We start from the raw sequence: 13,417 nt of genomic DNA, 5'->3' as shown, positions 1-13,417 counted from the left end.
GGAAAGGGATGCTGGTGTAGAGGTAAGGAGTATAGATTTTGTTTATTCATAGTTCTATATAGACGCAGCTCGGGTTTCACGAAGAGTATGAAGCTTTAGTATGAGAGATGTCGAAAATATAATTGTGACATTCTAATAAGCGAAAGAAAAATCGAAGAGTAGCCGATGCGGGTATCAACGAACCCCAAATACAACAACCATAACAATGCATCATCTACAACAGACTTCTCCCCCTCCAGCCTACTATCAATGACAGCTCAATTCTGCAAACCACCCCACCCAACTTTCCCCACGCTCTCCAACCTAATACCTAGCCCCTCCATAATCTTTGCATCAAGCACCCCCCTCCCATCAAATACCCATTTTGGTTTCTGCAGACGATATGCAATCTTGTTCCAGTCTAATACTTCACCGACGCCGTTCTTCTCTCGACTCGAGCTGTTTCTATTCGCCTCGGAGACTTTGGAACATTCGGTGCATTCTTCTGGACAATCAGGTTGCGGAAGCAGGCATTGGAGAGGATCTGAAGTTGAAGTTGACAGTACTGAAGTCGGAGAGAGATGGTTGTTGAGCCTAAAGAGTTCCGTCTCTGTCGGTTCGAGGGAAGTGAATGGTCGGGGATCCCTGCTACCGCTTTTGGTATTCTTGCAGAAGGAAGACTCGGATGATGCGGATGATGTCTTGAACTCATCACATTCCGTCAAAATCAAGACCCCAGAACTGCCCTCGCAAGCAGCATAGACATCCTCATAAACCTCCACACATCCTCCATTCTCTCTCAGCGCTTCTTTCCCAACTAATTTCTCAATTTCGCTCGTGATTTGACTTGGCGTACAGTAAGGATCATAAACAGCGATCTCCATCGGCCCCTCCTCAAGAAGAATCTTGATACATTCCAACGCCGGCGACTCCCTCGTATCGGCCGTTCCCTTCTTGAATGCATACCCCAGAATCGCCAGTTTCTTGCCAACAAGCGTCCCATTTAGACAGCGAATCACCCGCCGTACAAAACGCGTTCGTTGCCAAGTGTTGATAGTAAGAACTTGAGTCCAGTACTCCGCGACTTCATCGAGCCCCAATGTCTCGGCAAGGTAGACTAGACTAGAAATATCTTTACGGAAACATGACCCCCCGAAGCCAATACCTGCTTGTAAGAATCTCGACCCGATCCGTGGATCTGAGCCGATAGATTGTGAGATCTCGGAGATGTCAGCTCCTGTCTTTTCGCATATCGCGGAAATGGAATTGATGGATGAGATGCGCTGTGCTAGCATGGCGTTGGCAACTAGCTTTGAGAGTTCCGACGACCAGGTATTGGTGGTGATGATTCGCGAAGGTGGGATCCAGGAGTAGATTGAAGCAAGTGTTGAGGCGGCAGCTCGTCCAGATGGGGTTGCTGAGCTGCCTATGAGTATTCGTGGGGGGTTGAGAAGGTCGTTGATTGCTGTTCCTTCGGCCAGGAATTCTGGGTTGGAGAGGATTTCGAAATGCTCGTTTGGACGGTAGACTTGTAGCTGTGCCATGTTAGATGGAATGAAAATATTGGTGGGATCCAAGACGTACGGTATCTCGAATCAGTTCTGAAGTCCTGCATGGAACTGTACTCTTTTCAACTAGAATCGCCCCGGTCTTGGTATGTAGAGCAATCTCTTTTGTGACAGCCTCCAAAGCAGTGACGTCTGTTGCTCTGCCTGCACCCAAGCCCCTCGTCTTTGTTGGCGTGTTCACCGCGATGAGCACGATATCAGCTTCGCTGATACATTTTGAGACCTCAGTAGAGAAGTGCAGATTTGGACTTCGTGCTGGGATATCTATCTCGCTGAACTCCGCACACTGACTCTCACATTCTGATGTTGTAGAGCTGGACGAAGACTCGGTCGATGAAGATGAAATCTGGTGGGATTCGTGCGAAATATTACATGTTCGAGAACCATCTCGGCCGATCCGGAGGATGTATTCAAGTCCAGGTTCGTGAATAGGTAAGTGTTTGGAGTTCCACTGTGCGATTCTCCTTGGATCTCGATCCACGACTGCCACCTTAATGTGCGGGTTTTGGAAAGCTATCATGGCTGCCGTGGGACCACCTATGATTCATTAGCTCATGAGGCATCTACCGATACAGAGGTAATGATGTACCAACATATCCTGCTCCAATGCAGCAGATGTTCTGTATGGTCCTCGCACTTGCCTCATTTTCATTTCGGGATATTGTGACTTTACTCGACATTGCCACGTTGATACTCACATCTTCCAGCGCATCTTGGAGTTTCATGGCTTGTAGAACTGGACTGAAAGTCAAACTGCCGTCTGGAGTGGTTGGTGCTGTTGAAACGTAGTTGCAGTTGTGCTCCGAGTCCGCCTCTGAGACCACGTTCGGTCTTTGTCCGTCCATTGTTGAGTCTCTGAGCCTTGCGCTTCAGACGGTACTGCGCTCGTCAGTAATAGAAATCACAAGGCTGTACTGTACTATTAATACCCGTGAAAGAGCTTCCGATGATCCTTTGATCACGCATGCAATTATGGAAAGCAGATGGTCTTAGAGACTCTGTAACTATAAAAAAACAAATGTCTGTCCGAAAGAGAAACGGTCACACAGCGCGAAGAATATAAACAGAAAGACGCGCATATGCAGAGCTGTATGTCCGGCAATCGCGACTCACCGTTTACTACTTACCTTATCTTAATCACCAAGGATCCCGTCACAAGGTTAGGCAACCTTTTGCAGAACTCAAGACACAAACCGAGGTCGGAATCTCAAAACAAAAGAAAAGCGCTTGAAAGCCAATAAAAAGTAACACGTTCTCAAGGCTGTGGTACAATTATCGAACACACAGAAACACAATGCAATGTTGACAAAAGGAGGGGTGAAGGGGTCGTCGGAATGTTGTCAGCCTTGCATCCATAGAACTGACCCACGTGGGGCTAGTTCTCGGCTGTCAGTTGCCCACCCTATTGGACCCCCAACACTAGAAAACAACTCCAGCCAATGAAATCGTATCTTGGAAAACGAGATATCAGGATGCATGTTGGATGGCAGGAATGTTGTGGTGATCTTGGGGTGTTGCTGAGACGCATCGAAGTGCCGTGTGGCTTCAAGTGTCAGGTGGGTAATGTCCAGAGTCATGACGATGCACGCGAGTCGTTCCGATAAATGCCTCTCTCCGCGTGAAAATGAAGAAGTCTCGAGAGAGTTTCTGAAAATTCGCATTCGAAAATTTTGGTTCTGTCGAGTCAGTCAATATGGCGGCCCCAAGCGAAATACATACTGGCCTGCCCTTCCCGGAAGTCCTACGAGGCAAGAAAGTCCTCCTCGCAACCGAATCCTTTGGCCCCGTCAACGGCGTCAGCAGAACAACTCTCAACCTCGTCACGTACCTCCGCTCCCAAGGCGTGAACGTCGCCGTCGTCGCCCCAGAAATCAGTACCAGCAACTCTTCACCACCAATCTCGTCAACCACCACGCCCAACAATGAAATCGAAATCCGTCTCCAAGGCTACCCGCTCCCATACAACCCCGAACTTTCAGTCGTGTACCCCGTCCGTCTCTCAGCTCTCTACAACCGCACCTTTGGCTCCCAGCCAGATCTCATCTACCTTGCCAGCCCGGCAAGTCTGGGTTTTCAGATCCTGCTTCAACTCCGTCAACAGCAGCGACCTGTGCCTGTGCTCTTAAACTTTCAGACTGATCTCTCAGGCTACTGTGAGATCCTCTTCCCGTCTCCACTGGACGATTGGGCTGTCTGGGTCTTCAGATCCGTGCAGGGATATCTATTCCGGCATGCTTCTGTCAAGACTGTGTTTTATCCTTCGGGGTTCGTGAGAAAGTATCTAGAGAAAGCGGGAGTGCAGGGTACGAAGATGATGAATCTGAGGAGGGGTGTTGATTGTGTGATGTTCAACCCTCAGAAACGAGATCAGGAGATGAGAAAACGACTTGCTCCGAATGAAGAATTCATTCTCGTTTGTGTCTCGAGACTTGCTCCTGAGAAAGGCTTTGAATTTTTGGCTGAGGCGGCTAAGAAATTGGATGAGCGGGGCTTGAAGTTCAAGCTGTTGATTGTGGGCGGGAATCGAAATCCAAAAGTTGAGCAGGATGTCAGAGATTTGTTTGGATATCTAAACGACGAAGGGAAAGTTGTTTTCACAGGCTTCTTGAAAGGCGAAGATCTCGCAAGAGCATATGCTGTCGGCGATGTGTTTCTTCACTGCTCGATCACTGAAACTTTCGGACTGGTCGTGCTGGAATCTATGGCGAGTGGTGTTCCTGTCATTGCGAGGGATGAAGGCGGCCCACGTGAGATTGTTGAGGATGGACGATCAGGATACTTGATACCACCAAGCGACCTGAATGGCTTCGTGGAGAAAGTGATAAAGCTAGGGAAAGACCAAGATTTGCGGGTGGAACTAGGCGTCGAAGCCAGGAAGATGGCAGAGGAAGCAACGTGGGAGAAAATCAACAATCGAGTCGCTTGGAAGTTGGCTGAATCTTTGGATGACAGCCCAGCACCACCTGAGGTTCCGAGTTTCTCGATCCCAATTTATAGTTGGCTTCTACTGAGTCCGGGATTGAGAGGTTGGCTCGCCTCTTTCATTGTCGATGCAAGACTTGCTGGAGGATTGGGTATTATTTTTGGTGTTTGGGTTGGATTGGTTGTGACTTGGCTCTTAGTACAACTTTCATTGCTGGTCAGGGCGAGAGCTCCTTGGATGGTTGAAGCTTTTCGTGGGGTTTGATGTGTTGTTGGGCATTTGCTTCTCTGCTTTCTTCGTGCTATATACCCGTTTGTTCTATGATTCTATACATGAGTCGGAATTTGCCAAACTTACCTATTGCCCTACCTTGTCATATATTGCCTTGTTGCACCCTTGCAGGACGTACAGTTGTGGCGAAGCTCTTGGTGCGAGTGCTTCCCAAGATGCGAAAGTTGCTGACAAGAATCGGGACCAGTGAAGATGTTGTTGAAGATGTTTTCAAGATAAGACAAGAAAGCCGAATACGCAAATCGACGATTAATGTTGTTGAAATGCTGATCTGAGGAGGAGAATTGTTCACGGAGAAGTGAAACCAACCCCGCTCGACAGTGTGTCTCTTCGCAAGCCCCAGGGTGATCGAAGGATTGATCATTTGAACTCGAGAAACGGTGAGAGTATTTCAAACCCGTACCGGAGAATGAAGATATACTTCTAACGTTCTGATTTCAGGCACGGGGGAGTTCAGGGGTTTACTCCTGGCGCCCCTGCATGTTTGATTTTCAGGGTGTCAGTCTGCCAAGTGAGTTGCCGTGGATCCCGAGCCGACACCCGTGACTTTACTGTATCCCAAACTTTATTTCTACCTCCTATGCCCAAAACTATCCTTTCACAACCGTCGCGCTTCAATAAAGTTCGATTCTCTCGACTGATGACAAGGGTTACTGTTCCTTTCATGAAAAAACTTCATTGTATGAATCGTAGCAAGAACTTTCTCGAGGCCGCGAAGGCGGACAACAGATAAATGGCCAGTGAGCGGCATGATCGCCATCCCCACCGCTGAAACCTTTCACGTTTACAACATCATGCCACCCTCACCTTCGGCTTCATGATTCGTTTGATGCCCGATACCAGAGCCTCAATTCAGGATGGAAAGCCGAGGCCAGGATCGAGCTAGCGCTCGTATCATGGTTACCCTTCCTCCAGGCCCATTAGTCACCACCTGGAAGGCATTGAGGTTTCGTCATTCTCCTTTGCTGTCCTTTATTTTTATCGTTTTTTTTTTATCTTAATTCGCATTATCGACGCGTTGTACGCGAAACTGGCTGGCTCCTGGTATTTGCTGCCGTCCGATGTGTTGTTGATCGACGGGTTCTCTTCTCCTCCATTCTTTTCACACCTTTAACATCTGCTCGTCTGGATACTTGCGCCATCTTTTCTTTCCCGCTGGCTGCTACATTCTTGAATATATACCGTTGAGCCCAGGTCAGCTGTCATGAGTTCCCACGAAGCCGTAACCACTTTGGTCAGCGCCCTACACTCGAACATCGACAGCATCCACGCCACTCTCCAATCCCTCTCGTCGCACCCCACCCACGAAGCAGAACTCCAACGCCTTGCTGCGGCGCGCGAAGCCAAGATCTTCGACCTCCGTACCGCCCATGCGCAAGCTCTCCAGGTGCTCGCCAACCAGCGACTGAAAGAACAAGATGAACTCGAAGCGCAGCGTCAGAGAGAGGCCGAGGAGCTTGAGCAAGAACGAAAGAAGGAGTGGGAAGATGTATTAAAAAGGCGTGCGAGGGAAGATGAAGAGAGGAAAGAGAGGATTCACCAGGAGGAGCTTGAAAGAGAGAGAATTAAGCAGGAGGAGGACGAGTGTAGGGAAGCTCAGCGAGAAGAGCGTGAATTGAAGCTCGCTGAGGATATTGAAAAGGAACTCGAAAGGGTGGAAGATGAAATTGAAGCCCGGGTCGAAGAAGGGAAGAAAGCATTGAGAGAGTTGGACGAGAAGCGCAGGGTAAGTACTGCGTCCTGCCACGACATTGTTATTCTTTTGCAGTGTTATTGATGCATCTTTCGGTTCAAGACTCTCGATATATATCTTGGTAGCTGACGTGAGCACGAAGGCCATCAACGCGGAGATTGACAAAGCGCTCAACATGCCGACAGTGTTTCCCAAAATCCCATATCGAAGTCGCTCAAGAACCTTGAGTAGAGCTGGAACAATGGAACTGCCTAGCTCGCCGCCAGCCCAAAGTATGGATTCCGCGAAGCCAGCTGTCACCGAGGAGATCCAAACACCAGAGCCGGGAGCTTGGCTTGCGAAAGACATTGGGAAGCAAAGCACCCATGGTGCCAGAGACGATACCCGAAATGCCAAAATCTCGATTACGTCCAAGTCAGAGGCGAAGGATTTCTTTGACAAAGATCTCAAGCATGAAGATGACGGTATTGATTCCGTGGATTCTGGCGTGGAGCTGAACAATGATCACCTCATATCTCCTACCACCCAAGAAGATTCTCAGCCCGCGGACTCACCCAAAGCATTCACTGTACTCCAAACCTCGGAGGATCCTTTCCCAAGCCCACCTTCGAAAAACACAACCGAGTCAGGATCTACTCTCCAATCCACGCAAATGACACCCATCGCATCCTCAGATGATTTAATCATGAAGGAGCTTGAATCTCAGAGCATGATGCTACCCGTTACAGATACACCAGAAGTTTTGGTAGATGCACAACTATCCATGGGAAGTTTCGATCAGGCTGTCTTCCACGACCCTATGGGCGATTTGTTGTGGGGAAGAGTATCTCTTGTCCCAGAAGCTCCAAAGAGTCAGCAGAAATTACAAGCCGAATTTTCAACGAAGCATATACACGACCCGATGGCGGATATACTATGGGGTCGAAGCCCATCGTCAACAAATGCACCAACACTCAGTCAAAGCTTGGCCAAAGAAGCCCTCTCCGACCCTATGTTTGATATACTATGGGAGCGAACCCAAAGGTCACGACCTGCTGCCTTACATGTCCCGCAGTCTCAGCAGACCGTAATGAGTACCCTCAAGACGTCCGGGGATCCGATGTTCGACATTTTATGGGAACGAACCAACATAGCACAATCTAATGGGTCAAGATCTCGGAACTATAAACAGACTGTAGCTGTAAATCCGCCAACCCAGTTTCATGATCCCATGTTCGATATCCTGTGGGAACGAACTCAAAGGCCGTCATCTAATGCCTCAGAGGCTCAACGAACTCCACACTCCGCAGTCTTCAAACCCTCCAAAGTGTTCGCCGATCCTATGTTTGATATCCTATGGGAGCGAACGAGAATGGCACCATCCAACGCAGTAGCAACTCCACGGGTTCAAAAGAAGGCAGTTATCCAGCCCTCCCAGCAATTCCCCGATCCTATGTTCGATATCCTCTGGGAACGAGTCCAGGTGCCGAAATCCCATGCAACAGCGGGACCAAAACACGAAAAAAGCGCAGCCAGGGATATTTCCACAGTAGCCGTTCACGATCCTATGTTTGATATCCTCTGGGAGCGATCTCAAGTCTCTCAAGCTTCCCAAGCTGTAAAAGCTCTACAGGTACCTGTTGAACAGACATCCAAGGAGAGCGCCTGTGACCCTATGTTTGATATCCTATGGCAGCGAACTCCAGTTCCGCCCGCATCGAAAGCTTTGAACATTCAAAAAGCACCTGTTCCGCATTTATCCCAGGATGCTGCCCGTGACCCTATGTTTGACATCTTGTGGGAACGAACTAAAGTTTCCGCCACGCCGAAAGCTCTGAATATTCAACAGACACCCATCGAATATGCATCTAAGCAGATCGTTCATGATCCAATGTTCGATGTGCTTTGGGAGCGAACCAAAGTTTCGCCGGCACTGTCGACCCTGAATTTTCAACGAACCCTGGCTCCACCTACATCCTGGGAAGTCATCTCGGACCCTATGTTTGACATCTTATGGGAACGAAGTCAAGTTTCGCGACCTCCCCAAGCTGTGAAGAAACAGCAGACACCTGTACACGAAACCCCTAAAGAGATCGTTCGCGATCCTATGTTTGATATCCTGTGGGAACGAAATACAGTTTCGGGGGCTGCAAAGAACCAACTAACACCTGTACTCGAGAAATCCAAAGATTTCATCAACGATCCTATGTTTAACATTCTGTGGCAGCGAACTAGATCGCCACTTGCGGGCTCACGACAAGCACTAGGGCGCGGCCAGGTGGGAGCTTCTCAGGAGATTAGCAGCGATCCGATGTTCAATATTCTATGGGGCCGTGGTCAAAACTCGGGGTCCAAATCCCCCAAGCTCGTACTGGACAGAAAAACGCCAGCCACTGCAAAGATCGGTCCGGACCCAATGTTCGATGTCTTATGGGGCCGAAGTGAACTCTCCCAGGCCACTCTGACAGAATCCGCACAACAGAAAACACGATATGCCATCGAGCACATTCATGATTCAATGTCAGATATTCTCTGGGAACGAATTCCGAGTTCCCAGCCAGCCGTCTATCAGAATCGGGACGTCAGCACATCTCCATATGCGACTGACTCGAACTCAAAAGTTTTGGAATATCGACAAAGGCCAGTCAAGGAACCCATTCATGATCCTATGTCCGATTCCTTATGGGGGCGGGGTCACACTTCATGTTCAGTCCATGATTTTGAAGTATTTAATGCGAATGCCGGACTGCAGGGTCATCAGAAGTCACACGAGGCCACAGAAGCCCAGAATCAAAAGACTTGGTCAGAGCAAGAAGCAGGTGAAGCTGTTCCCAGAAGCCACGGAGGTAGACTACTCGAAACTGGATCATGGCCGCTTGCGACTGACCGTGACCTTATCATTGATCACGGTGAAGACAACCTGTCAACGTCAAGCGTTGATGAGATCCACCATGTACTCTCGACGGAAAACTCTTTCGATCAACCAGCTTCCAATTATTCAATTCCTTCATCTCCCCAAAAGAATGATTTTGAGGACAATGAAATGCACCATAATCCTCCCTTCCGGCATCTTGAAGGCGAACCTTGGCCACTACGGGATGAACATCAAATCTCATTGAACAATAATGTCAGCAATGAACAAGTTGATCACGACGAAAGTGACGGTATTTCAGAAGGCGAAGATAACTGGTCTGAAAGCGACGAGGAAGAAGCGTTTGAGCTAGAGCAACGTATTGGAAGTTTGAGACCTCATCAAACCCATTGTATGAGTAACGATGACGAGTACCTTCCAAGATCGGCCAGCAGTATTGCGGCGGCGGACAGTGACGATGATCTTAGCTTTGAAGAGAAATACGGCGTCCCGAGACCTTCCAGCCCCATCAGATCTTTGTCACGAATTGAAAATCATCTCGAGTCTACTTACACAGGTCCTGATGCAAGCGAGTTTTTCGACGATGATGACGAATCGGAAGATGAAAGCTCTGCAAGACAGGCATACCCAGAAGATCTGGCCGATCAATACTTCCAGCGGGCAGACACCCCTCTTGAGATTGTTCCCGAGCATTCTCAATTGACAGAGTTCAACGATACTTACTCGTCACACCGATCGTCTGGTATCTTCGTTAACATTGTTGACACGGTCCGTTCGGACATTCCTGTTGTCCGTCAGGTGCAGCTAGATCATGATCAGCTGAGAGATGCATATGAGCTGGGGAGTGCCGGTCGACCACGTGCAGTCTCCTTCGAAGACGAAGACTCTGGATTTTCTCCAGCTTCGGTGTCATATGAGCCCTCGATGCGCGTCCGAGCACATACCGCCGACACCATCCCGTCGTTCGACTCGTATGCTCAATCAGATTCAATTCCAACCACTCCATCTGAGACTTCTTCCAGCCCTTTCGTCGACCACCCTCACGATGAACCAATAATTCGCGATTCTGGGAGGGAGCGAGGGATGACTGAAACTTCACAAACTACACAGGACCTGGCATTGGAGACTCCGAAGGCAGATACTTTCGATCCTACCCTCACCAATGCGTACCCTTCCTTCATGTCACCCAAGCCTAATTACGCAGACCTGAACGAGAAGTACCAGAACCCATCTGACATTGAACGCATGAATGCGGGATACGGGTCTTTTGGTGCGCAGACTGGACTAGAAGCACATAGAACCGAGATATCGCCCATTAGAGACGTTGGGAGGAACCCATTCATTAATGACCTCGACACGCAGATACCAAAGATGGCCAGTAACAATCCGTTCAAGACCTCAATGGGTCAAAACCCTCCGATATCCGGTTCTTTCAAAGCACCAACAGCAGAAAGCCCCTTCCGGACGGCCCGGAGCCCAGCAAGGACTCCGCCACCCCGCCTTTCCATCAGCCCTCAATCATCATCCTCGCCTTCTGGACTCCACGGCTCTACAACTCCATCGCCTGGTCTCGCGAAGCGTCCAGTTCCAACAGGCAGCCCTGGAAGCCTCTTCGCCAAGACGCGCTCTGTCTTCGAATCCGCATCTCCTCAGGGATCCCCGGCACTGACACCGAGTCCCATCACGGCCCTCTCCGCAATACGACACAATTTCCCTCCTCCTCCACCACCGCCCAGACGATCCATGGGATCACGTCCTTCCTCTCTGCATATCTCGGAACCAGTCCGATATTCTCCAACTATAGAGAAAGAGCCTGAACAGGTACAAACGAATGCACAAGAACAGCACGATGCGCCTAGAGAGGAAGAAGGAGAAGAAGAAATAGTGTTCATGCCCCGCAGCCTAGATGGGAATAATAAGCCCCCCTCACCGGTTTTCATCCCCGCGCGATCTGATTCCGTCGCTTCACTCCGCAAGCAAGAAGACGATGGTAATTTTGTCAGTAAACGAGCTAGTAATCCGTTTCTAGGCGGACTATCGCGCTTTGTTGGTGGTATTCAGTCGCAGGGGTTGGATGATAGTGTGCATAATCCTGCGAGGGAGCCACTTTTGAAGAGGGGGGAGGAGTTGTGAGGATGTGGGACTGAGGGAGATGGAGAGGTGACTGAGGAGCAGGGAATTTGAGGGTAGGTTGGGAGGGAGCTGTGTATGATAGATGTTATGTATACCTGTCATAAATATGTACGATATCTTTATTAAATTGTAAACTATATATCTCGCTGTATCAATGTCATTCCGGCGAGAGATCGACCACAACCTGATAATTATTGAGGTCCTTAACATTTGTTTATTTTCATGCTCGCTTCGCGCTCCATTCAACTAATCAAGCTGAACATCACTATGCTCATTACATACAGCCACATAACCTACCCACAACATTCAAACAAGCTCTTTACAGAAGCCCGAAATATCCCATACTTTCTCCACACTCTACCCCAGCAAAACTCATTCTCTCCCTCCCATCCCCAGCTATGAATCAGTCGGTCAACTACCCAATGACTCAGTATTTGCCCTCTTTGTGGGTCTTTCCACACTCCTCAATATCCTGCCATTCTCTCCTAAGTAGCTACATATTTACTCTCTGTAGTAATAGCTTTCCAAGTGCTGCAGTTCGAACACGCGGCCGGATTTGTGCCTTTTATTAGATAACATCTTAGTCTTATTACCTATTGTAAATGTGCTACTGATTCTAGGGCTTAATGAAGCAACTTTTGACGCCATTTTCTAAACACCCGAATGGGAAAAGTGTATCGAAGGTTTACTTTCAGCGAATAGAGCACGAATCTCATGCGATCCTCAGTTCAAACGCACGTGAACCACTTTTCAATTAAAACAAATCACAAACATAATCACCAGCTTTTGCCTTCACAAATAGAATACATTCGTAAAAGGCAGAAGGTACTCGCTACGTGTAAATAACAGATTCCAATAACGACTGACAAGAAGGGAGATACGCATCCACCAAGGCCTCGGAAAATCAAAAACCCACCATATCCATTACCCACAATGTGCTTCCTCTAAGCTGTTCTCTAGGATCTTCCAGCGTGGCTACGTCTTGGGGGCGGGTAAGAATACTCAGCCCCAGGTTTCGACAAGGCCCGGCACTTGCCGCAATCCACCGCTTCTTTGACTTTGAGATCGTATTCTGGGATCTTGCCATATACATCAGCCTTGGGAGATTGGGGACAAGCTGCAGCTTCTTCCTCTGTCCATCCAGGTTCGCATAGCTTATCCCAGTGGAGATTATTTTCTGGGAATCTTTTATCGCAGACTGGACACCAATATGTACATGGTCTGCACATATTGTCCTAGAGCAGGGCGATGGACTTTTCTTGTAGAAGGTACCGGAGGAAATTGTTTCTGGGACTTTGTGTAGGCCCTGTCATGGATATTTGCTTCTTGACTTCATATTCGATAGATTTTTCTGGAATACTTTTTTGTTTTACTATCGTGCATGAGATGATTGTGCTGTGCGTGTTGAAAAAAGAGAATTTGGGGAAGCCCAAGGGGCATTTATACCTATTTCTTGTAGAGGAAAGTTTATTTTGATCCGTGGACCGTGTCTCGATTTAGATACCTACAGGGCACGGAGTCCTTTGTGCGAAGCCCTTGTACAGTTGACCAGTACCCAAACTTTGAGGAGAAAATGCAGTACCTCAAAGAAATCAATATTTACCTATATGATTTGGTCCCAATTATAGACGGGTGACATCTATAATTGTAGCATCAATCTAAATTTGAAGTTGCCTCTTGCAAAAAGCTTTGTGCAGTTGATGGGTTTGATTGAAATCATCGCAGTCATCAGAGAACGCAAGCCAGCCCTTGTCCCTTTCAGAATAGCACACCATGGAGCCCTTAAGTCCTACCAGTAAATGGTACTTCCTTTGATACGCCAGGCTTTGTGAATGCTGCAAGGGGTTGAAGCCACCCTCAAGCTTGATATCTTTTCCGAGCGACACTGCTTGACACTGGAAGAGTATGTACAATAAGAACACGTCGAACTGCATAACAGTTTTCGAAGAGCATTTCCAGAGCGAAAAGATCGATTGATG

The 13,417-nt window shown here is 48.5% G+C and overlaps 3 protein-coding genes across 3 annotated transcripts; 2 read left to right on the top strand and 1 right to left on the bottom strand.

The window, feature by feature from the left end:
* Window positions 1-40: 40 nt before the first annotated feature.
* ONS95_014368 (uncharacterized protein) lies at window positions 41-4,775 on the bottom strand. The gene is made up of 4 exons (XM_058508016.1): window positions 3,376-4,775; window positions 2,137-3,323; window positions 1,564-2,084; window positions 41-1,514 (listed from the first exon to the last, which is right to left on the bottom strand). Exons 2-4 carry the CDS (start codon window positions 2,390-2,392, stop codon window positions 258-260), a joined length of 2,034 nt encoding a protein of 677 aa, XP_058355693.1. The 5' UTR covers window positions 2,393-3,323; window positions 3,376-4,775; the 3' UTR covers window positions 41-257.
* Window positions 3,241-4,734, top strand: ONS95_014367 (uncharacterized protein; the record flags this gene model as incomplete). The annotated part of the gene is made up of 1 exon (XM_058508015.1): window positions 3,241-4,734. The coding sequence occupies one exon, from the start codon at window positions 3,241-3,243 to the stop codon at window positions 4,732-4,734; it is 1,494 nt and encodes a 497-aa protein (XP_058355694.1).
* A 1,234-nt stretch (window positions 4,776-6,009) lies between the features above and the next one.
* On the top strand, window positions 6,010-11,618 carry ONS95_014366 (uncharacterized protein). The gene is made up of 2 exons (XM_058508014.1): window positions 6,010-6,487; window positions 6,597-11,618. Exon 2 carries the CDS (start codon window positions 6,630-6,632, stop codon window positions 11,436-11,438), a length of 4,809 nt encoding a protein of 1,602 aa, XP_058355692.1. The 5' UTR covers window positions 6,010-6,487; window positions 6,597-6,629; the 3' UTR covers window positions 11,439-11,618.
* The last annotated feature ends 1,799 nt before the right edge of the window (window positions 11,619-13,417 follow it).

This window comes from Cadophora gregata (genome assembly GCF_030347475.1).
Source record: "Cadophora gregata isolate MNR1 chromosome Unknown scaffold_9, whole genome shotgun sequence".
NCBI classification, from domain to species: domain Eukaryota; kingdom Fungi; phylum Ascomycota; class Leotiomycetes; order Helotiales; family Ploettnerulaceae; genus Cadophora; species Cadophora gregata.
The sequence above is the reverse complement of the archived record's forward strand: the minus strand, read 5'-3'. Positions and strand labels throughout refer to the sequence as shown.